The sequence below is a fragment of the Stegodyphus dumicola genome, chromosome 2, assembly GCF_044657685.1.
Source record: "Stegodyphus dumicola isolate Sdum_Otavi_A_Nest chromosome 2, ASM4465768v1".
Taxonomy (NCBI): Eukaryota; Metazoa; Arthropoda; class Arachnida; order Araneae; family Eresidae; genus Stegodyphus; species Stegodyphus dumicola.
In genome coordinates this window covers 196,270,564-196,296,922 of record NC_140769.1, presented here as the reverse complement: position 1 = coordinate 196,296,922, position 26,359 = coordinate 196,270,564, and the positions used below count along the sequence as shown (strand labels likewise).

Here is a 26,359-nt window from a genome sequence, read left to right as displayed (position 1 = left end):
AAAGGAAAGCGAACGGGAAACATCGCAGTTCAAACACATCGTGGTATAAAACACTGTCGTTGAAAATAAAGTGATTCAAAAACATCACAGTTTTAAAATATCATCATAACAAATATCGCCCTTACATTGTTCCTTCCACGGGTTTTCGTCCGCGATGGTTTCGTCTAACATCTTAAAATCATCATCTGATCTCTCGGTCGTATGCATCATTTTGAGCAAAAGGTGTTTAAGCAAATAAGCTTGAGTTTTATAGATAAGGAACAAATTCTTCTCAAGTATAACCAATTATTTGGCAGCCTCTTATTCCTCTACGTTCTCTCAGCAAAACGGTTTTAAAAGATTAACTCTTTACACACTTCAAGATATTTAAAACCAAGAGACTTCAAATTTAAACAAATACTAAAAATGTGTTCTGACAATGCATGCAGGAATGGCAGAGCGCTAAATTAATTGTTTGTGCCTCCTAAAGAAATTGTTTTTCAATTTTGAAATAGAACTGCCCAATGATATACATACCCGACAAGATTTTTCTGTGAGCTCTTGAAACATAAAATATCCATAGAAATTATATATATATGTAATAAAAAGGACTTTGCAATATTGATGATGTAGGAGGTAGACCAGACTGTTGATTTCTTAATGTAGAGCAAACATTTTGATGCCGTAGATTGCTTAGTTAGGTTTGCCCCACAATGCATTTTGATTAGTTATTTATTACTGTTGCAAAATTATTATAGGCTGTTTGAGTTTTAGTTTCATTTACATCATTAGAATTATGTAAGAGGCTTATGACAGGGATTAGTCTCGAAATGATGCAATGTAAAGAAAAATTACTATTTTTAGTAAAGAGAAAGAAAATTAATTTACACAGCTAATTTTAATTTTATCTTTTACATAGTCTTTATTTTTCTTACATATGTAAGACGAAAAATATGTAAATCAGCTTTATAATTTCATTTAGCAATAGCCTTTTGATTGCTCTTTTGAAATTTGGCAATTTCCTCTTTATTCTAAAAATAATTATAACGATTCTGGACTGCGTCATTTCTAGATTAATCTACGCCACAAAGCTTGAGTTATGCTGATGATGTAGTTATTTCGGAATCTAAACTCTGAGAACTGAAACCTTTGTAAATCCAAAAATATTTCTCTTTGGTGAGCTGCCATTTTTGATAAATGCTTACTTTTTGTAAATCTGTTGCTGCTTGGACGTTATTTCGCTGTGCTCATTTCCTGTGGCAATTGTATTCAAAAACGAAAATTTTCTGAAAATAGGCACGGTGTGCCAACCTCTCAATGTGAATTTAAATAAAACTGGAATTAAAACCACCTCAACTGCTAAGTTTCTTGGTTATTAAGAATTCTACATTCTAAGTATCATGTATCTACGCCATCAGTATTTCTGTGTTTGTACGTCACAGTGTTCAGTACATCTAAATATTGCTTTTATCACATATATATAGATATATGTATATACGTTGTAGAGTCTCCGTGTTCTTTTTGGTAGCATACATACAACGTAGACTCTACGTAGAAGACAAAGTAGCAAATACTCGCTATGTCTTGAAGAATAAATACTGCAGAAGGTTTTAAAGAACCCTTTATTTTAACTAAAATGAACATACGACCAAGCACCAAATGTGAGCACCAAGTGCGAATGAATGTACGCACTTGGTGCTCACAGTTCACAATCACATGTGGCTAACACTCATATAAACAGAAAATAAATTGTAACAAATCGCTAATACATTTAAAAGGTTAGCGACTGACTCCTTAGCTTAACTAAACGCTAATCGATTGCACTTAGCAATGCCGAGTCTAGAAATATCTGTATACAATGAAAGGTGGCTAACATCGACTAAAGTACTAACTTCAAACACGCAGCATAAATTAGCATTAAATTCGCAGCTACTAATCTTCACTAACTCTCGAAACGCAGCTTAAATACTGCTTCTGAAGCACGTTTAGAATAGCATGCTACTTCATTTAAAATTTACATTCCAGCAGGAAACTGAAATCAGGAGAGAAAGTAAAACTAAATATAATTGGTTAGAACAAAATAAAGGCCATTCAAAGTTATATACAAAATCTTTTAAAATTTTGATTTGAATATGATGAAAAATATAATCCTAAATTAACAATTTTTACAGAAGCTATTCACTTTTTTCTAATATTGACAAATCTAAAATATGACAAAATGTTACATGCGATTAGAATTTTATTCATATATTTTCTTTTCCAGGCTGTGTTTTTCAGCTTGTATTTTCATAGTGGTGCTAAACAGCTTCTCTGTAGTGTTCACATTTGCACAGGTAAGTTTAACTTATTCATTTTCACTAAAGCACTTCTTTATAGTATATATGAGAAATAATTATCTGAAAAGTCTGGTTAGTACAGTATCCAAATTTAAGAAGTGTTTTATCAACGGATGTCCAAAAAGGAAATAAATTTCAATTTGAAAATTCAGTTTTGATTATCTTCATATTCATTTCAAGATATTTCGTTGCTACGTGAATAATTTTCGCTGCATTGGCAATGTACCTCAATAAGCAGTATGAACACAACATTGTGAGCAATAATGTTTATTCTATAGCTTGCAAGGGTCAGAATACAACGTACTAATACTTACGAATGTTCTGTACATATGTATATAATCATCTTTATTACTACAACTTTTGTTTATTGTACTCGTTTGCACTTCACATTTACTGACCCAAGCAGCAATGCCCAGAGCCTGGACTCGGGAGGGTGGCCTCCCACCAGTTGACTTTCCATATCTCTGTATTCCTGTGTTACCATGCGTTGTAATCATATTTACCAGATGATCTACCACTTATAATTTACGAGAAAATTATGTATTTGTATTTAACATTGCATATATTTTTGTTATTATCATGTTTTTGTAGCATTTCTACGGTTATCTCCTCGTCCTATCAGAAGTCTTGAACGAACCCGTGACCACTTTTCATCCTGTCTTCGAGACTTATCATGACATTTCTCTCTCTGTATCGCTCTATGCAGCATTAAATGATGCCGGCACAAAACTTGCAACTAGGAGGACCGGTACATAGAAAATAGAAATGCAATGGTACTAAGTGATATTAATATACAAATGCAGTGGCACATACTAAAATATACTGTACATAAAAGAGTACTGCATATGCTACTATACATAAATGTTTCTTGGCTATCGGGAATTCTAAAGATATGCTCATTTTAAAATTATTTTGCGATATTGCTGTTGAACTAAATTTTATGGTTTAAGTGCGAAGAACCGGATATTTAATAAATAAAGGTAATACACAAAATGTTAAAAAAAGCCCCTTTTGGACGTAATGTAAAATCTGAAACCTTTCACATTTTCTTTATTATTATTATTATTATTATTATTATTATTTTAAATATCAAAATATGAAAAATTTGCTTTTATTAAAGAATTTCTGTATTTTGAATTATTTGTTTACGACTAAATGTTTCTAAAATTTAAAGCGGGCAAGGATTTGTGGGGACGCATGTCCACAATGCGTCCGATCTAATGTTTTCCTTAGTCCAGATTTATGTTTTTGTTTTCTTTCCCATTTTACTTATGCGGATTGTGTAATCCTATTTATTTAACTTTAGTTCGAAATGAATCTTTTATTCATCTTAGTCTAAACTGGGGCGCATGTTTTATTCCTGTTTCATGAGATATATAATAGTTATTTCATTTCGATTTGACATTATTGATACAAATAGTTTCCTGCTTGTACGAATTAAAGGAAGTATTGTAATAGCGAAAAAATTTCAGGCATCCTATTTCAACGGGAAATCCATTTCAGCCACTCTCGAAAGCATTTGAGCGATGTTTCTGTGTGACGTCTTTAGGTACGGACAGAATAAAGGGCTGTTTTTGCCCAAAAGGATTGTAAATTGGATTTAAAATGGATTCAGAACAGATTAATTCTTGATACCTGTACGTACGTACCTATGAATGTATTTCGCATAACTCAAGAACGAGTAGCCATTGAAGGTTTGAATTTTGTATTATGGGACTGCTATGACATGCAGTTGTGCACCTCCCTTTTCCTTTGCAATCGGCTACATCCATCATATAAAAGATGTTTTGTGTTTTTATGTATTTTTGCTTTGCTGTGAAGTGAAAACTGAATTAATTGAATGAGAAATATATCTCTGATGAAATCCGAGGAAGTAAGTGTAAATGAAATGCAGCAAAGTATGCGTATAATTTAATGGGCCATATAAGGAAGTCAATGTGATGCCCACATCAGATTTTTTTCAGTAATTATATGGTTTCCATGCATTTTCGTCATACGATGAAAAAAGAGTTAATATTAAGATTTTCATTTATTATGTAGGAGGAGGGAAGATGTTTTTAAAGTTTTACTTGCGATGTAATGAATATTTTTAACAGTTTTGAAAAAGAAATGTTTCATCAAAAGTCCATTTCTCTCCGATTAGAACACTGCCATCGTATAAAAAGCTACTATTACGAGTGTTCCTTTATAGCTTTATATTTTAACGCTTTCAACTGATGTATACGACCCCCCCCCCAAAAAAAAATAATTCCTTTTTTCAAAAATCCACTGTGAGCTGGACGTGCTGGAATTAACTGAGAAATATGACGTATCCTCTTATAGAAACTCAAAAAGTATGACAAATGTTCGTGGCACACACCCCCCTCTCACCCATAACGTCTGCCTCCTCCAGCTCCAGAAAACCCAATTCCCACGCCTGGCGCCTTCTGGAAAAAAAATCGCTTATTTCCTCAACCCCCTCTAGATTGAGCCAAAGAATATGTATTGCTAAGAAGGAAAACTTCGCAGCAGCAGGAGTGGCTCCCTTCCAACGAAAAGGGAAACAGCTGCGCATGCATGAAATATCTGTCTCCAAAAAGCGCCAATGCTCGAAGCTGATATCGAAGTTCGAACAGGTTCGACTGTCACGTTTAACAAGAGTTTAAACGTTTAACAAGAGTCACGTTTAACAAGAGTTTTATTTTTCCCTCTCCATAATGACGGATATAAAAACAGACATCAAACTGCGATATGGATAATGGAAGCTCAACAGCCAGTGAAAGTGAAACTTCACCTAATTTTCTTCTTCAGCTTAACCCGTGTTTCTCAATTTCCTCTACACGTGACGGAGGAGAAAAATCTCGGCCAGGTCCGGTACATCATAGATGGGGAATTTCTCGCGAACAGGTTCCGTCGTAAAATCCCTTCGCGAATTTTCCCTCTTCTTTCTAGCGGCGTAGAAGACAAACTGGTTTACATTACGTCTATGGAGACTTTCCTTCTTTACACAGACGTTCTTTGACTGAGATTCCCCCCCCCCTGCTTCTTTGAACTACGCGTAGCAGCTGTTTCCCAACGGTAAAATACTATTATTTTGTTGACTACATATGAAGATACGATATCAGCTGTAAATGATAACCAGCGTTCTCTCTCAGCAGAGTTTTCCCTTTTTTTCGTCTGTCATTGCCACTGTATATGTAGTGAATTTAGTAATTCTTATAAGCTATGTCACAGACAGACAAAACCTTGGCTTTGCAGGAAATGCTAATGCTGTGAAAACCTCTGTTTACGAAATTAATTCGTTTCTGTGTTCTCAACAGAAACGTTTGTAAACCCAAATTTGAAGACCTGGAGGAAAAACAATTTATGTCCTTTGACATGAGTTTTGAAAAAACCTTCAACGATAAGGGGAAGGTTCCAGATTTTAAATTACGTCCAAGGGACCTTTGTAGAGACATTAGGTTAATTGGAAAAGCCGGAGAGATGAAAAATTAGCAACCGCCTTCGCCGGGAATAGAATCACAGACCTCTGGAATACCGCCCAGCGTGCAGAACCACTACACCACGAAGGCACGCTAGGAAAGCGGGAGAGATACCTTACACCTTTATGTATTAAATATCATGTTCTACGAACTCAAACAATAAAATTAAGTTCAACAGCAATATCGTAAATTAATTTTAAAATGAACATTATCTTTAGAATTTCCGATACAGAGTCTCGCGCGCTGGATCTAAAAATGTTTTTTTTTTCGTACAATGTTGCCATTGCTCGTTTTGAAATCGTTTAGTTTTTTTAATACAAAATTCGTTGAGGTGTTACAAAATCTGAAATCGATAATAAAACAAATTTCACATTCAAATTAGGGCTTCCACTTGCCCATATTCCATAGAAGATTACATTATCCAAATTTTGGTGGCTTTAGGAACCGTTGTTTTATAACAATGCGAGAAACACATATACATTTATGCAGATTCTTCATTATTCAATTCCTTTAAATATAAGACAGGCCAGGCGATAATATATGGTGGCAATGATTTGAAAAGTGATACAGCCTTTTAAAGTTTTGACACAAAATTCCAAAACGAAATTAATAGTCCTCCAAGGCAAATCGCTCCTTTGGACTAAAAATAAAAAAAGTTTGAAAGTTTTCAGATATTATTTTCTTACGTCCAATTGTTGTGTTTTAGTGTTTTGTGCATTACCTTTATTTATTAAATATCCCGTTCTTTGCACTTAAACCATAAAATTCAATTCAACAGCAATATCGCAAAATAATTTTAAAATGAGCATGCAGTAAAGTTAACAAAATAAATGGAGTTATGAAATTTATCAAAAACTTCACTGTACACGCTACTTCGGGTCAACATATTTTTAAACACTTTTAAACGTTGTTAAACATTAATAAACATTGATCAACAGAGCGCTTTAAAGCTACACACGTTTTTCAACCCCTCTTCGCCTTTTCTAATGTAAGATGCGAATAGTATAAATTTTAATGAATCGCTTTACAATAGAAAAGTACCAAATTAACGTTGAGAAATATAGTTAATTTTAAAATGTCTGGTTTGTGCTTCATAGAAAAGCAATTTACTGCTATACTTTGCAAAATATATGAAACATATTGCTTAGTGGACTGGCAACGGTTTCTTTTTTTCAACAGGTCTGGTAAAAACGGATGGGACATTAAAACTTCACCAGTGGTTTTACAATTATATTCCCACTACACTTACAGTTTAGCTCTACTCCAATTTTGGCGGAGAGAAGTGTGGGGCATAGATCTGATGCTCTTCTAACCCTTTTACCTTACCACTAACCTCTCTGCAGGACTTTTGGCTATCCAGTATTTAAAGTGCCCCTTACCAAACATATATCGTAGGCCCACTCAATTTCAACGATCCTTTTCAACGATACCGCCATGCACATTCCGCATGCAATCCTCCTTCCCGCAGCTGCAAATGTACTGTGGACCACGAAAGCCGTGATTGTACCAAACTTGAGGAAACGGAGCCAAAATTTTGTAACTGCTTACGAAAACATACAAGCAACTGGAGGGGTTATGACGCATATCCTAAGCAAAAACCTGCTGCAAACCCTATTCCTAAAATAGAGGACCGATTTGTCGTCAACAAATCATACGCCCAAGCAGTGAAATCGGACATTTTTGCCGATAAATTTTCAGAGCCCTTACTGAGGCCCAAAGGGGTATGAAAAGTCTACAGGACATTATTTCACACCTGCATAATTCTCAACACATGGTCGCAGACCCAAAATTAGTGAGGCCCCCTAAACAATAAAATTATGAACCTTAGGCCGCAGCAGAAAATTAATCCGGTGACAGTTTTGAAATGGAATGCTCAAAACCTTACTGACAAAATGGGAGAATTACAAAACTTTATGCATGCAAATAACATAGACATTGGCCTCATCACAGAACCACGCGACACCGGCACATTCACTTCATATGTCAAATTATCGCAGCTACAAATGCGATAGAATAGAGGAAGAGGAGCACTCATTTATGTAAAAAAAGCAGTTTCAACTGAAGCTTCCATCACGCTGACAATAGCAAAGGATTTGAAGAGATTAGGGCCATTGTGCACATTCCAAACTGGGACGACGTGACTGTGTGCACCCTTTATAATATCCCCTCACTTAATCGCCAAGACCAACAAGTTAATCTTCTAAGTAATCCCTTTCCCACATTATTAGGTGGCGACATAAACGCCAAGCACACAAGCTGGGGATGTCGTAAGACAAACAAAAACGGCGACATTTTGTACAACTTCCTTTTCAACCATCCATTTTATCTGCACCCACCTAATGACTTCACAATTCCGCCCCACTAATATTAGACAATATCCAGACATCCTAGACCTTTTTCTCTCCTCTACAAACCGTCCTATCACCGCAGAAGTGATAGATGATCAATCATCAGATCATGTACCAGTCTTTGTGCACTTGGAAGTCTATAAAGTTGAAAAGGAACATAAATCATTAAAATTACGGATTCGCCAAAATTCCAAAACATCGCAGACAATCAAATCCCATGTACTTCCCCCCCCTCAAAACCACAGAGGATATTGATACAGTTATTCAAAATATTACTAATCAAATAAATAGCGCCTATAGAAATGCTACTGCGCAAATAATCATAAACAAAAATCATTTAAAACTTCCCCACGACATAAAAAATATGATACGCGAACGCAACAGACTCCATAAACGGTACATGTATTCACGTGACCCAGCTGTAAAGTCATTAATCAATAGAATGAACAGGCGGATCAAAAAACTAATTGATGAACGCCGCACCGCCATGTGGAATAACAAGATTAATAAACTTAATGTAGAGGATGGCGCATTTTGGAAATTTATCAGAAATCAGAAAGCAAACAGAACTAAGAATGTGCCCTTGAGGAATAACACAGGACACTTATACACGGAAGAGCAGAAAGCAAACGCTTTTGCTAAACATTTAACCGAACAATTCACATCCAACACAAATCCTTCTGACCCGAACTTCATTGAACATGTAAATAACGCGATTCAAAAATGTCTTTTTCAACCCAGCACCAAGAATTTACCAAATTTTACCGCCTCAACTGAAGTTAGTAATATTTTCTGAAAATTACACAAACGTATAGCCCCGGGTAAAGATAATATCTCAAATAAAAGGGTTAAAAATCTACCCAGAACACAGATCCTCAAACTAAGTGGGATTTTCAATGAATGCCTCTTTATGAGCCATTTTCCAAAAGCATGGAAGCATGCTACTAGAATTCTCATCCCCAAGCCAGGAAAGGATTATACACGGGTAGAAAATTACTGTCTGATATGTCTACTACCAACGCTAAGCAAAATCTTCGAAAAATCACTTACAAACGCCTGGATTCAGTACTGAGCTCGCTGCCCGATCAGCAGTACGGTTTTCGAAAGGGGCTTTCCACATCCATGCAGTTGGTCAGGATAGTAGAGTTCATAAGTGCAGCAATTCATAAACATCAAACGACGGCTTTCCTTATGCTAGACGTGGCCAAAGCTTTTGACCGCGTCTGGTATAACGGACTCATATATAAAATGATCCCTCTCAACGTCACCAAAGAGATGCTTATCTTTATTTATTAATTCATCACCAATAGTTTCGCTTTAATTCCACCCTGACCCCACATATTTCCACAGTCATGGGGAAAGCAACTGGGGTTGCTCGAAAGCTTAGCCCATCGTCATTAGACCTAGCAAGTGAAAGGAGATTTATACAAGTATTATTCAGCCTTTTCTGACATACGCTTCACCGGCCTAGTGTATTGCCTCCAAAACTGACTTTCTCAAACTACAAACATTTCAAAAGAACTTCTTACGAAAAATGAGAAGTGCACCTTGGTTTATTAGTAAGGAAGATTTGCATATAGACCTCAAAATTGAAGATACAACATCTCACACCAGGTAGATAAATAATAATTTTTTCACTAAAGCAGTCACTAACAACACCATACACTAGGCAGACAACTTTAAATATGCATTGCTTGACGAATATTTCAACTTAAGAGCATATGCCACTCATCTATTTACATTTGACATTTAGTCTTACCATAATATCATATCTCAGTGCAACCAACACCAACACAGATCATACAGGCATAGGCCTTATTTTTATGCGCGTCCTCAGAAAATTCATCCATTATCGGCAATAAGGTTACACACGCGGTGGTATACCCATTATAGGGCAAATGAGGTGCTGGTAAGACCGTGATGAAATTCGCGCCGACACCAGCCTAAAAGACTATATCACACATATATCATATAATGGGTTTGTAAATTATATGATATATATAGTATCATATATATCATATAATATACAAACATGCACGCCCGTTCCGAGATTCAAGTCCAGGCCCAACGATAGGGCAGGCAGCAGCATTAACACTACACTGATCAAGAAAGCTTTTTGGCTTAATACAACAACAATAATTCTAGGTGCTACGAAGCTAAACGCTTCTGAGCCAGACTATTAGAAGCAGGCTTTATTAATTAAAGCTGCATGAAATAATGCTGCAAGCAATGATGCTACATTTTAATATAAATCGATTATGTATATTATTTAAAAATAAAAGATCTAAATTATTAACAAGTAGCTCTTTTTCGCTTTTAAATCGCTAAATTTGTTAAGAAATTATAGGCTGACTTAATTCAAAATTAAATATATTATATTTTGCCGAACGGCAACATTGTGAGAGATCGTTAAGCATGAGGACGCTTGGTTGACAAATTTGGGATTTTTTTCCGGAAGTGGCAAAGTCTGACAACGCAAGAGGATCATATATATCTTGGAAGTTAGAATAGATGGAGTAAGGATGACGTCACAAAATTGAAGCCAAGGATAAGTTAGTAACGTGACGTCAAGACTTATCATGGCATCCGTACAGCGTACGGGTAAGACTACGAAATATACTGTTACATATTTTTTTCTTTTTTTAATGGCGCTTTATTTATTCTCACTTCAAAACGTTGAGCACGAAAGTGTAAAATGCAAAAAAAATCAACAAATACTGCTTTGATTGACACAAATTTCGGCAGGAAAGTAGCATATATATTTATGCATAAAACAAAATCAATAATTATATACAGAAATCAAAACAATATTAAATTTTTGTAAGTTATCAGATAATGACATACTGGAGACTTAAACAGAATTATGTATAAAGTAAAAATAAACAGCATAAAATTTAAAAAAGGACATTAATAGGGTATATGGTCCCCCATTCACAAGCTTTTTATGCACTTTGTATACACAAGGTCAATCAGAATACTTTGTATACACAAGATGTATACAAAGTTTACAACTTGTGACCATGCTTTCAATTAGGTGGTGAACCACCGCAGAATTAAGCAATCGCCATTCTTCTTGTAGAGTTGTTTCCAGCTCAATAAGAGTGGCTGGAGGAGGGAAACGTGAAGATATAGCACGTCCGAGAGCATCCAAAGATTTTCAATGGGATTAAGGTCGGACGAATGTGCTGGCCACGCCATACGCGCAATCCCTTCACTCTCCAGGTAGTCATCGACGATGTCAGCTCTATGGGGACGTGCGTTATCAGCCATTAAAACAAAGTAGGGCCTACTGCTGCAGCATACAATCTCACAATGGGTTCTAGGACTTAATCTCGATACCGGACAGCCGTCAAAGAACCCCGTTTAAAGATGTGCAGTTCGGTGCGGTATCCTAATGAAATCCCTGCCCACACCATAATGCTTCCGCCTCGGAATGGGTGATGTTTTGGGACTGATTGCGTGTTCGTTGTTCACGCCATATCCTTATACTCTTGTCATCTGGCTCCGGAGCAAATCTTGACTCATCAATAAACATGACATTGTCCCAGTCAGAAACATTCCAATTGACATGTTCCCGGCACCACTGTAATCGTGCCCCTCTTGATTGGACGAATAGAGCAACACAAACTCGAGGTATCCGGGCGTACACTCCATTCATATGTAATCTTCGGGGTACAATAGCTGCAAATATCGCCTTACTAATGGACGCTGTAACCATAGATGTCACACGTGTGGAGTTTGCTCTGCGATTCCGCTTGGCTACGATAGCAATATATCGATCTTCCGCGGGGTTTGTAACCCTTGGGCGACCGGCTACGGGCCTTCGGAAAACTGTCTGTGCGGTTTGGAATTGTTTCCATAAACGTGAAATTACAGAATGATAAACGCCAAAGAAAAGAGCAACATCTGTGATCGACTGTCCAGCTTCAATGCGCCCCACAGCACGCCAGCTCTCAAAATCTTCCATTCGTCTTCTGGAAGTCATAGAAGCACGTATGTCTTGAAAACAAATTGTACGAAAGTTTTAAATACCTTCTATCAGCACTTACAATCAATTTCTGTAATCCTTCATTAAGTTGGCTTCTTATAAGTCTGCCTTTTTTGCATATTTGTTGACATGAAAGCGCGATTCGCTGTTACCTAACATGTTTGCAAACTTCCATCTACCTCTGCAGCGAATTGCATCCTCTTCAATTCTGATTGGCTTCCGGAAATTAGCATTTTCCTCTCCGTGCTTAACTTTTTGAAGTGAGTGTTTATGAACATTTCATTGAATGCACAAAATACTCATTTTTGATGATCTAAATATTATTTTTGCCTGGGCTAAAATTTTTGCAATCTTAGAATATTTTTGCAGTGGTGAAATCTAGTTCGTAAAAGTATGTACGAGAATATGAGAAATATAGAGGACCTAGAGACAACACAACTCGTTGGATTCAGTATATTGTTCGTGCATATGGTGACAGGCAGAAATATGTGCTTCTTGTACTTTTTTGTCTCGACAGTGCCGTGCATGAACAGTATTTGCAGCCGTCCTTACAATTTCATCTGTACGCTAAAAGGTAACTCTAGAAAACACTCTGATGGTATTTAAATCTTTGTAATTAACATGCGAAAGTATAAGATGCGTAGAAGTGAATAAGAAATTAAGATTAATTCCAAGTTAAGGCTTAAACCTTCCTTTCGTATCGTTGACGCAGAATAGCTTGAATTAAAAGTATTGCGATGCCCTCTCGCACTTCACAGATCTTGATTTTTTCCTGTGCTTTCTTCCTTTTGTATAGCTTCGCATAAATAATGCAGAAGAGATGCGTTAGCACACAGAAAAAAATTTGGAGATCTGTGTTGCCAAAATACCTTCGAAATGATACGGCTGCTTTTTATTCTGTTATTCTAAACTATTCGTTTTGCACAAAAAACAATCTCAGTTTCTACACATTATGCATATATTGAATGTATAGGCACTGGTTTTATTAACACTCTGTTAAAAAGGTTCATTACATTATATTCCTTTGCAGAGCTTCGCAAGTCTGCCTCAGTATCCACCACAACAACCTTATTGGTACGCGTCTGCTATTGGACAGCAAGAATCGGGACCTTGGGGTCCGTGGACACAAAGTAGTGAATGCTCGAGAACCTGCGGTGGAGGAATAGCTTACCAAACTAGGATATGCAAAGATATCAGGTGAGTTCTATTTTAAGTTTCCATTCCTGTGTGCACAAACATTTTTGTAAAAATGATTAGATACGACTTCCGTTAGTTATTATAATTTTTTTATGTGCTGAACGGGGTTACAAGGATTCAAAGATATAATTTTAACCTAAGTATAAGGTATTTCTCCCGCCTTCTTAGCATGCCTTCGTGGTGTGCTTCGTGGTCCTGCACACTGGGCGTGTACTTCAGAGCTCCCCGGTTCGATCCCCGGCGAAGGCGCTGCATATTTTTCATCTCTCCTGCTTCCAAAATAAACCTAATGACTCTACAAGGCAATGAAAGTTTTGGTCTAATAACTGAGTTTTCAAATTGATCTCAATTTATTGTGAAATAATAATTTTATGTTACTTGTTTTGACTACAGTAATTCCTCTGTCTGAAACTTGGATCTGTACTGATTCTTAAAGAAATATGTTACGTTGTTTTCAGTTTACGTTATTTCTTTTTGAAGAAACATGTAATGCTGTTCTTTCATCTGAGCTTGCTGCTTAAAATGCATTTACTTTTAGAGATATTTATCTGGGTAACTAGGTTCTTGCTGGTATTGTTCTGAGTGATACCACAATTCCACAGGAATTTGTGGTGAATTTGTAGTCATTTGTTTCACGTTTGTTGCAGAATATAATTTGATCGGCCTAGAGCCTCTGGATAAAGTTATAAATATATCAATTATGAGTGATTAGTTTTATGCAGATCAGCTTGAGTTAATGAAAATATAGTTACTATTACGTTGGTTCTACACCGGCATACAATGCTTGAATGATCAAATTTTCATTAAGTTTCGGTATGAATGACCAAGATTATATTATCGAAAAATCATATGTAAGCCAACTGTAATAATACATAACGTGTAGACCAATCGGTGAATCACTTTATTGTAGATCACTTTATTTACCTAATAGGTGGGCCACAATTGCCTCCTACAAAGGAGCGGACAATTTAAATCCACGCGTTGTCCGAGATCCGAAACCAGGCTCTTACGTGCGGCAGACTAATTTGCTACAGTACATCCATCCTTTCTCGTGTAAAAGTTAGCTATTTTAAACTCGATGATTTTTGTTACTTATATGATTTTACACTAAATTCTCCTAATCGTATTTATGACGTCGCTTCATTTAAACACTTCTAGTTCTTTATTAAAGTAAAAGAGATTATGCACTTTCAAAATTAAGAAAAGAATGTGATTTGAATAAACAAATGCATTTATATATTGTAAAAGGTACCAAAATATTTCAGGTACTGTAATACTACTAAAATTAGCAAATTCTTTGAATTACTACCGGTTGACGGTACCGTGTTGAATTTTTCATACGGCATTCTGTCATCAGAATTTGCGCCCCCAGTGGTACCTGAAATTGTTGATTACAGCAGTATAGTGGTCCTTGTGTGGCGTGATAACGTGCAGACCATTAAGTATTCATATCGGAGATAGAGCAATGTGCAGCCATTAAGCTAGAAACCTAGACCATTTCACGACCTTTACAAATGAATCACCAGGTGTGTAGGGATACACTTGGGACATCATTTTCAAATAGTATCTGTTGCTCGTTAAAGAAGAGGAAGCGGATTTCATTGAAAAAGACATGCAGTGCTGGATGTTAGATATGGATCTGAATTAGGCACAAAATTGGAGTAATGCAATAGACTGTACCTGAAAAATCGTTGCTATGCAGCTGATGATATTACAGAGAACTGCACGAATTAGTTGTTTTTTCGTATTGACAAAACTGAGCATAGTCTGTTCGTAAGAAGTACGTTTTCGGAGCCTAAACCAGTAGCCCATCTACTATCCTCAACAGAGCGTCGAAAGAACCTTTTCCGAGAATTTTCCTTTAGTGATACGTGATAGATCGATTCACGTGAAAACGAATTCTTTGGGGAACTAAGAAGGAAAGAGCTTTAAGCGAAAGATTTTCATCTGAAATGCAAAATATCCCATGTAACTAGCTGGGACATCGACTCTAGCAAAATATTTCGGCAAGAATGTTTCCAGGGGCAGGAAACGGAGACGGCATAGATGAGATAAATTCATAAGAATGATAACCTCATAAGAATCTGATCCATCCTCGTACCCTCTCAATCTCCGTTCTTGCGAGTTATCTTTTCTGTTCATTAGCGTTAAGTAATAACTGCATGGTGTTCAGATGCTTCTAGCAATCTTCCAGAGATTTTATGGATTCAGCAGCATTATATTACAATACATGGATAATATTTCAAAAGAGGTGGGCATGACACGAACATAGTAACAAATATATACTTAAAATTATTTATTATTAGAATTTTCTAGCTACAGTAAGAAGCAAGTGCCATCAGTTGCTAATAAAATTAGACGAAACCTTAGATTTTGTGTAAAGAAAGAAAATATTAGAAACCTAAATTAGAGAAAAATCTGTAATCCAGTGGTCATCACACTTTGTCGACTCTCGGAACCTTTAGAGCTGTAAGATATTTTCTTGGGACTCCATCCTCCTTAAGAAAAATATGTTTTAAAATAATATTTAAAGTAGATGATTATGTTACAGGTACTTTTTGTAAAGATAACTAAAGAAAAGCATTGCATTTTTTACTAAAACATTTTAACACAAAATTAATATAATTTATTCATTGTATTAACTCGTGCTCCAAGTTCACCTGTCTTGCATTATATTTAATGAAAGGGGATGTGCTTGCAATGTTTCGCACAAACTGTCGAAATCTCTTTTTCCTGATGTTATCTAGAGTCCTATTTCATATTCTGCATGTAATTTGGTTCTATATTTTGTTTCTGTTGCTACAAATTTGAAAAAAAAATGTTTCACTTTAATAGGTTTTACTGAGTGACATTAATGTGGTTGGGGAGTGGAAGATGATATCCTTAAGTAAATAACACTTCCATACGTTTTCCACACCACAAAACATTTAAAGGATAAGGATAATAGAAAACCTACACATTTTGAATTAAATAACCGTACTGTTGTGCGTTCTCGCGCTTGTTAGACACAAAGCAGTTCTGCATGACTTTATTTAAATAGCTACTCAGCGTCTACTCGCGCTTGCTATTTTAACAGAGTTCTTTTGTTACCACCTTCGCATGGAATCAACGTCTATCTGACATCATCCTCTTTCACCTCGCTCTCACGGTCGGCGCCTAGGTGATGCCCTCTGGTGGCTATGTAGAACTAACGGTTACCACATTGATAGGGTTTGTAGCAGTTGGGAAACTTCTAGATATGCATGAATCTATAGCTAAAAATGTAGATGCTCCGCTTGCTTAAATTTATATTTTAATATCGAATCTGTTGATACGTCCACAAGCTGTTCCCTTTCCTTCTGATTTGTCGAAGTATATGAACAGAATTTTTATCCAGACATATTCAGTTTTTTTTTCTTCTGGGAAATATTTTCTTATGGTTTTCTTCAATTCAAAAAGCTGCTCTATTATATAATGTTGTTGGGACTTAGCTCACTTGTCTGAAAATAACATCAGAGCAAGCCAACGAAATTCATCATGACAAGTAGTGCAAGACTGCGTCTGTTGTTGGCAGAGCCTTGCATTCCTTGTCATGTGACAGTACGACTTTGCTCAGTTCAGCCCCCAATTTTGATGGAGAGCACCCTAAAGGGACGGTCCACAGGTCTCCCATCTCTCTTTTCCTACCAACTACCTCTCGACAGTACTTCCGGCTCGCCGTATGTTTAGAGTTCCCCCATGCCAATTCAGTCTCCATTACAAAACTGTGTAGTTTTGCAAAGCTTTGCATGCTATCCCCTTTGATATATGATAACTAGATGTTAAGCTTTAAACACCAATGCATTATTTTTCTTTAATTTCATAATATGTATATTCAGCCTTTGAATTTAAAACGTCGGCAACCAAGCTTCTGGTTAGTTTTCCAGCTAATTAAATGTATATTTAGTTAACAGACACCAGTCAGCTAGTATAAATGCTTTATAATTTACTTTTTGAATTTTTCTATTGATTCTTAAAACCATGGCGTTTAATTCGCGAAACCCCTGGATTTCGAGGACCAGTGTTTAAAGTCCACTGCTGTAGCGTAATTAACTATCTCTTTTTTTCTGTGGCTTAATCAAAAATCATACGTTCTTAGGTTAGAAAATAATGCGAACAGCTTTATGTGGTATGTAATTTTAATATTTGTGATGTTTAAGAAAAGGATGCGTTAAATTCATAGTTTTCTTTCTAGCAAAAAGTCCATTTCTAACAAAATATTTCTAGCAAAAAATCCATGCTCATCATTAAATACAGCATAAAAAGCATTATGTATTATCTACTAATTGTTTAAAACATTTTGCAGGTAAATAATTCATGGACCAAATATTAATTTTTTTTTAATTTAACACCAATCCAATTTTATATTTAGCAATCAATTTTCTCTTTTATGTCAACCACTGACAGTTTAATCTTGATTTTTTCCTTTCAAGAGCCGATGGAAAATATTCCTGTATAGGTTCCCGGACAAGATACTTCTTATGCAATTTTCAAGTAAGGAATTTATTTTCAGGTGTTCTAATGAGTTTATTAGTATTTAGGTGACAAAAGTTTATTATTTCATTTATTTTCCTTAGGAATGTCCACCTGGTTCAAAAGACTTCAGAGCTGAACAATGTGCCAAGTTCAATTTAGTTTTATTCACAGGAAAGTATTACAGTTGGCTTCCTTATTATAATGGTAATATATTTTTACTGTATTCCTATATTATCACTTTGTAATGTTCCAACATAGAATTTACAGCTAAATGCGCGGAACCTTGAGAACTGGTAAGCGAATGAACGCTTTTGTTCAGGATAGAGACCTTCAGGAAGGGTTGATTACCCTTTATTGCTCAAAATAAAGTTCATAATCGGTCCTCACTCAAGGATAAAAAAAGCCTCTGCTTGGGCTTGAACTGGAGAATAGAAATACACTTAACTAAAAAGATATAACCGAAGCTATCAAAATTCTAGAGGAGTTGGCCTCTTGAATGCAATCTAAACGGCGAAGCTATCAAGGGCTCGCAATACGGCTGAGCGTAGAAATAGCTTTACAGAGGGTATAGACAAAAGGCAAACGCGCGCTGGTCAGAATTTCTGACTCTCTAACGAAGTCAGTGTAACTTCAACTTTAAGTACCGCTCTTCCTTTATCTACATTTTACCGCGATTCTGAAAATACATTCTGGCAGAAAAATTATAAGCTGAAGTTAGAAGCGACGGGAAAGTGGTTTTAACTAAAAATTAAATGTTAAAAACTTAGGATAAACCGTAAAATTTCTTTTATTAAAAAAATCTGATGTGTACACCTCATGACATCCTTATACGGAATATTAAATTATACGCATTTTTTTCTAGATTTCATTTAAGCTTATTTTCTCGATATTCATTAGAGCTATATTTCTCATCCAAACAATTCAAGTTCTCACTTAGCAACAAAGCAAAAATACATGAAACTCCAAAATGTCTTTAAAGAAAATTGAAGAATATAGAAAAATATAAAACATCAAATAAGCTCAGATTTGTAACATGTTATTGGCGAAATCTATCAACACATTATCAACAGGACAGTAATTTTATTGTGGGAGTGCTGCAAAATTTGGCATTTCTTATTACTGGCGTTATACCATCAATAATTATAACCACAATTAGAACTTCAAACTTAGCTTTGCGAAATTTACGTTATATTTCCCGGTGTAGTTTAAAGTTTACTAACTGAGCATCTTTGCAGACTATTTGTAGGAACTGAAAAGAATATATACAGCATATATATTTTTAAAATGCTTACAATTTTTTAAAGTCAAGGATTTTTTGAACGATATTTGCTTCATTTCTTGTATTGATTCAGAACGAATGTTACTCTTTCGTTTTCAGCTCAAAAGCCATGTGAACTGAATTGCATGCCTTCTGACGGAAATTTCTATATCAGGTTGGATCGGAAGGTGATAGATGGCACTAGATGTCGGAATAACGGCTCTTTGGATGTTTGTGTAGAAGGACTGTGTTTGGTAAAACAATCTTTCTGACCGTTTTATTCCTAAAATACCTTCTTACCTTGCAGATTACTCCTAGAAAATTTTATAAATATTTAGAAAAACTGAAAATATTTAGAAAAGTAGGTGATGAATTTATTCAGTAATAGACGTTTTGTAGAATCATTAGGTTATTTTGATGACGCAGATGTAAAACATGAGCAAAGCCCTCGTTTGGTCTCGAACCTGGACCTCACGAATACGCCCTGAGTGTGCTACCGTTACACCCCGAAGACATGCTGAAAGGAAGGAAAAATAGCTTATATGTTCCCCCTTTTAAAGGGCGACTGGTGATTAGGGGACCCAGTCGCTATATCACGGAGGTGAAGAGTCATCAACCCCCCCCTTTTAGTTCAGGGGCCACTCATTATGTTATTCTTAACACTAGAAGCGCCAGAGCAGTCATTTTGACTGCTTTCGTTATTTGACCTTAGATGCCTTAAAAACCCTTTATCTTAAGAAGTCACAAATTTTGGTATTTTCCTAAAATATGTCGAAAATTATTGGTACCAAATATAAATCGAATGAAATTAAAATCAACGGAGATATTATTAGTTATACCTAAAATCGCCACGAACAGTTAAAATGAATACTAGTAATACTGGGTAGATTTATATGGTATTCTCGCTCAGAAAATATTTTTCTTGGAAAAACATCTGGCGTACATATACATTCCTTTCATTCACTGATAATTTACGGAAGGATATACTTCCCTTCCGCTCAGAAAATCCCTTTTGTTGGAAAAACATCTGGCCTACACATTCCTTTTCACTCTCTCTTTATTTACAACATCAAATACTTCTCCACCTCCTTGTCAACGGTCCTTCCCTTTTTGGCGAAATGATATAGTCCTTAGTTTGCAGTAGTTCAGTCTGTTTCATGACATTTCATTCTTTCAAGCGCACGGTAATGGCAACTCGAAGACCTATAAACCAGGAGAAAATCTAGTTGCGGATGAGCAGTTACTTCCATCCAAAGCCAGGTGTAAGTTTATACAGTATATGCCGAATAAACCGAATAAATTCTGCATCAAATTTTGGATGTTAGTCGATGTAGACCCGAAGTATATGTGCAATGCTTTTCCATATCTTAGAAAAAATACATCGAGAAGTGAAACTGAAAGTCTTCCTGAAAATGTAGTAATGCGGTCTTCTAAGCCATTATCTGAATTCAGGTCGAACGGACAATAATTTTTCCTCACTATAATTAGCTAGAAGACTTAAAATGAAAAACACAAGTTTTGTCGACACAGTAAGAAGACATCGACAAGAAATTCCGCATGAAGTAAGGAAATCAAAAACCCGGCTATTTGAAACAGTTTTGCTAAAGAATGGTGAAACTACGCTTACACTGTCTATCAGGGAAAAAGGAGTAAAAATATCCTATTACTAAGTACCTTACATCCAAAAGTGTAAATATAGATTCACAAAATAAGAAAAAGCTTCCAGAAACAGTAGAGTTCTATAACAAAACCAAATGTGGTGTTGATATCGTTGACAAGATGACACGTAAATATTCTGTTCGGGCTGCTTCACGTAGATGGCCTGTGCATGTTTTCTATAATATGCTGGATTTAGCAGGGACGAATGCCTACATTATCTACCATCAATTGAGTGATAAAAATATTACAAGGCACGACTTCCTATTTCAGTTAGCAGAGGAATTAAAAGAGCTTTATTTAAATAGAAGAAAAACCGCAAAATTGCCCCAGGAAATTTCCAAATCTAGCAATAGACTCTCGAAGAAAATACATCAATGCCAGATTGGACTTTGTAAAAAGAACAAAACAAGTGATGTGTGTAAAAAATGTTCATATTATGTGTGTGGAAAATGCACTTCCAATATTGAAAAAGCTGTGTTTTGTAAAAATTGCGAGAAGCTGTAAAATGTGTTTTATTAAGGGTAGGCTGAAATTTATAATAAAATATCCTCTATTTTTTATTAAAATAATCTCTTATTCTTTAAAGTTCTTCAACAACTCTAATTAATATTGTTACGAATTTGGCATTTAAAAAGCTAATGTTAGTTCAATTATAAATTAAATGGTTTTATTTCTCGCGCAGTGCAGCGCGTGACGAATATTAAAAGAAAGCTAAGCCGGAAAAATTAAAAATACAAGAGCGCGTGCGTTAAATAAATAAATATCTCTTTTTGATTTCGAGAAAGTGCTGGAAAATTCTAGCGCGTGATTTTAAAATCTTATAAAAGGAGGAAAACATCTCAGTTTGTAGTAGTTGCTTAGTTTGTTGTTGTTTAGAAAACTACTGTTGTTGATTGTAGCGAATTCGCGGATTAGAGTTCTTTAGCTGTTTTGAATTACGTTCTATTGGACATTTGAGTAGTTAAAAGATAACTACTGTGAGATATTGTAATACTGCATGATAATTTGAGAAAATTTAAGCATTTTTGTTGTGATAATAATAAATTTTTGTTCATTTTTCATCGGACTCGTGCATTCATTTCATAACGAACCCGTACGCACGCAACAATTTTTGGTGTCAGAACTGGGATTTGAATGTCAATAACAAGAGCGATGGAAGAACAATTCAGGCAAATGATGACTGCATTTGCTGCTTTCCAAGAAAAGATGGAAGGGGCCGTCAACTCCGTTAAGGAAGAAATGAAATTGGGCCAAGATTCCGTTAAAGGAGAGATGAGATCCGTTAAAAAGGAAATGGAAGCCGTTCACGAAAAGTTGGAAGCTGGTCAAGTAACTTTTAAAGAAGACATAAAAGCTGTACAAGGAAAGATTGAAGCAGGTCAAGACGAAATGAAAAGAGAAATAACCTGCGTAATAGAAAGTAAATTTGAGGCTATGGAAGACAGAATAGGAGCTGTCGAAAATAAAGTCGGGCAAATTGAAGAAAAGGTTTCTTCTGTCAAAGATGAAATAGAAGATAGAGTGTCGGCTGTGGAGCAACGAGTCGAAGGAAGAGTTTCGGCCTTCCAACAACAAATTGAAGAAAGAGTTTCTGCCGTCGAACAACAAATTGATGATAGGGTTTCTGATAGGGTTTCTGCTACCGTCGCCAAAGAAGTTGACAGCCTAAAGAAGTGCATAGCGACGGTAGGAAACAATTCTGAAGGTTTCAAATTTTTATCGATGCCTGCTCGTTCCGTTCTGAAACTATCTACATATGATAGGAAGACCTCCTGGCAGGTGTATAGGACACAATTTTCTATCGTTGCGGATGCGAATGGATGGGATTCCCAAGCTAAGGCCTGTCATCTCGCTGCTTCTCTGAGAGCAGACGCAGCGGATATCCTGCAGACGCTTCCCGAAAATCAAAGGCTAGATTTCGAAGCTCTATCCGGCGCTTTGGAGCTGCGCTTCGGCGAGAAATGTTTAAAAGACTACAGCAGGCTCCAATTAAAATCTCGTCAACAGAAGCTCACCGAAACGCTTCAGGAGCTCGCCACGGATGTTGAAAGGCTGTCACATCACGCCTTTTCGGAGTGCCCGACAGAAACAAGGGAAATCCTGTCCCTGCAATATTTCATCGATGACATCCGGGACCCTGAAATACAGAAAGCACTGCGAATGGCGGATGTTAAAGATCTGAAAAGCGCTTTAGTGTATGCCATGAAATTTGAGGCAGCCCAGCAAGCCACCCGTCGAGAGCGCCATCCAGTCAGAGCTGCTCAAGTCCAGGAGCCAGGGGATCAAGTCACTGCTCGTCTAGACGATTTAACTAGACAACTGAACGCCTTGAGACAGAATATTGGTGACAAGAAACCGACCGTAAAGTGCTGGAACTGCGGTGCTGAAGGACACATACGACGAAACTGCAGAACACCCCAGGGCACGGATGCTAAGACCGCTCCTAACAAACAGCAGGGAAACTAATTAGTGGCCATCTCGCGGGGCGGAGGTTGCCAGATCATGAAAAGCCCCAGTTTAAAGCGCTTCAGATTTCTGCAGTGAGAGGCGGCAGTAATGGACTTTTCATAATAGGACATATTAATGGAGTTCCCTGCAATATGACGATAGATACAGGAGCCAACGTTACCATCATCCGAAAAGATTTGGCTCAACAACTGGGAAGCAAACTTATCTGGACGCCGCCCTGCGTTACCCTACAGACTGTGTCCGGTGAGAAGATCAACATCGATGGAAAAGTAAATGCTAACATCACGTTTGGAAGTGCCGCTTACCATCACATGGCATATGTAGCAGAGATCACTAATTCTTGCATACTAGGATTGGACTTTCTAAGGAAATACAATTTTTCCTTGGACTTTAAAAATAACGAATTGCATTCTACATCTGAGGACATAGCGTTATTTGGAGTCAATGATGAAGTTAAATCTGTCCATAAAATCATAGCACAAGACAATATCACAATACCGGCAAGAACAGAAATTTTACTTCCTGGATCCATAGCCGAAAACAGAAATTTCCGCTACGGCATCATAGAATATCCCAATAACTGTAATAGCCCAAAAGGAGTACTAGTAGCCTCAACACTCGTCGACCTATCCAGAACGGTTATCCCGGTGAGAGTCGCCAATGTAACTGAGAAGGCGAGAGTTATTAAGAAAGGTGAAGTGCTTGCGACATGTACTCCAGTAACCACCGTTGAAAGAAAGAGTAACATCCAAGAATCCGTGTCTTCAGAAAGCATTACATCAGAGTTACTTCAGAATGCGCAATTAAACGATGAAGAGAAGAATGCTGCCGATCGCGTCGTTAAAGATCTTCAAGTTGTTTTCTCCCGCTCGTATTCTGACGTGGGTCGAACTAGTTTGATACAACATAGAATAGATACCGGTGATCATCCCCCGATCAAGCAACATCCAAGACGTCTACCGTTTGCTAAACAGGAAGAGGTGCGAACACTGTTAAAAGATATGAAAGAAGGCGATGTCATCGAGCCTTCAGTAAGTCCATGGGCATCTCCCATCGTCCTAGTCAGAAAGAAAGACGGCTCAACAAGATTTTGCGTAGACTATCGCCGGTTGAATGAGGTTACGAAGAAAGACAGTTACCCTCTTCCTAGAATTGACGACATTCTAGACACTCTTTCTGGAAGCAAGTGGTTCTCAACACTTGATTTAAAGAGTGGGTATTGGCAGGTAGAAATACAGCCTGAAGACCGAGAAAAGACGGCATTTACTACGGGACAAGGGCTTTGGCAATTCAAGGTGATGCCGTTTGGACTGTGTAATGCGCCGGCAACATTCGAACGTCTTATGGAAACTGTTTTGAAAGGCCTTTCCTACGAAGCCTGCCTCATATACCTGGACGACATCATCATCGTCGGAAAGAGTTTTGAAGAACATTTAGAAAATCTTAGGAAGGTGCTTCAGAAACTGAAAGAAGCCAATCTGAAGCTGAGTCCCGCTAAATGCAAATTGTTCCGAAAGGAAGTGACTTACCTGGGACATGTCATCTCTGCAGAAGGTGTGCGCACGGATCCTGAAAAGGTATCAGCCGTTAAATCCTGGAAACGTCCCGAAAATGTCCATCAGCTGAGAAGCTTCCTAGGGCTTTGCACCTACTATAGGAAATTCGTGAAGGACTTTTCTTCCATCGCAAGACCCCTACACAAGCTGACAGAGAGCAACCAGAAGTTCTTGTGGACAAAAGAATGCGAGGATGCATTTAACAACTTAAAGGAGGCTTTAACATCTGCTCCAATCCTGACGTATCCTCAGCTTGACCGACCATTTATTCTCGACACCGACGCGAGTAATGAAAGTGTTGGCGCTGTTTTGTCCCAAGAAATAGACGGCCAAGAACGTGTAGTGGCATACTGGAGCAAGTACCTGTCTAAACCGGAGAGGAATTATTGTGTCACCAGGAAAGAGTTGCTCGCCATAGTCAAAGCTGTAGAACAGTTCCATCACTATCTATACGGCAGAAAATTACTGCTCCGCACCGATCATGCATCATTGACCTGGCTTTTAAATTTCAAGAATCCTGAGGGTCAAATAGCCAGGTGGATACAGAGACTCCAAGAATATGACATCACTATCCGTCATCGTAAGGGATCATCACACGGAAACGCCGACGCCCTGTCTAGAAGACCTTGCCAAGAAAGCTGCCGATATTGTTCCAGGGTGGAAGCGAAATACGAGCTGCTGACTCCGGTCCGCAAGACAAATTACAACATCAACATCGGCTGATTGAGAACCGTGGAGTGATGATGAAGTCAGGAAAGACCAGCTGGAAGACCGCGACATTAAACCCATAATTGATTTAATGGAGTCATCAAACAGAAAACCTACCTGGCAGGACATTTCTATCTGTAGTCCTACAACCAAACAATATTGGGCACTCTGGGATTCACTTCACATTCGAAACGGCGTCTTATACCGGAAATTCGAATCGGATGATGGGAAGACGTTCCGATGGCAACTTATACTTCCAAGATCCCGCATTCCTGATGCCCTTAAAGAGTTACATAGCACCCCTACTGGAGGTTACTTTGGAATAATGAAGACCTTGCAGAGAGTTCGTGAGCGCTTTTACTGGAATAATGCAAAGGATGACGTGCAAAAGTGGTGCCGATCTTGCGATGCCTGTGCAGGTCGGAAAGGACCGAGGAGACGCAGCCGAGGCAAGCTGCAACGTTACAACGTAGGGGCGCCTTTTGAACATATCGCCTTTGACATCCTGGGACCTCTGCCACGAACTGCTGATGGCAACAAATACATACTCGTTGTCATTGATTACTTCACCAAGTGGCCTGAAGCTTATCCTATTCCTGATCAAGAGGCTGTCACAGTAACTGAGGTAATGATACAGCACTGGATTTCCAGGTTCGGAGTGCCTCTTCAGTTACATTCCGATCAGGGAAGGAATTTTGCCTCGGCAGTAATCAAAGAACTATGCAAACTACTCGGCATTGACAAAACTCAAACGACGCCATTGCATCCCCAGTCGGACGGCATGGTAGAGAGGTTCAATCGAACCATCCTTAATAACCTCTCATTAGTGGTTTCCAGAAACCAACAGGACTGGGACAAGAAATTACCACTCTTTTTACTGGCTTACCGCAGTGCTGTCCACGAGAC

At 37.4% G+C, this 26,359-nt stretch overlaps 1 protein-coding gene across 5 annotated transcripts in view; it reads left to right on the top strand.

Annotated features, from left to right (window-relative positions):
* LOC118198040 (papilin-like) overlaps window positions 1–26,359 on the top strand; it is a 137,655-nt gene that overhangs the window by 9,441 nt on the left and 101,855 nt on the right. For all 5 annotated transcript variants that reach the window (XM_085811606.1, XM_085811608.1, XM_085811609.1 and 2 more), the window contains exons 2-6: window positions 2,243–2,312; window positions 13,143–13,309; window positions 17,761–17,821; window positions 17,905–18,007; window positions 19,182–19,315. In XM_085811606.1, coding sequence (XP_085667732.1) covers window positions 2,243–2,312; window positions 13,143–13,309; window positions 17,761–17,821; window positions 17,905–18,007; window positions 19,182–19,315 — 535 coding nt within the window. The remainder of the gene's footprint in view (window positions 1–2,242; window positions 2,313–13,142; window positions 13,310–17,760; window positions 17,822–17,904; window positions 18,008–19,181; window positions 19,316–26,359) is intronic.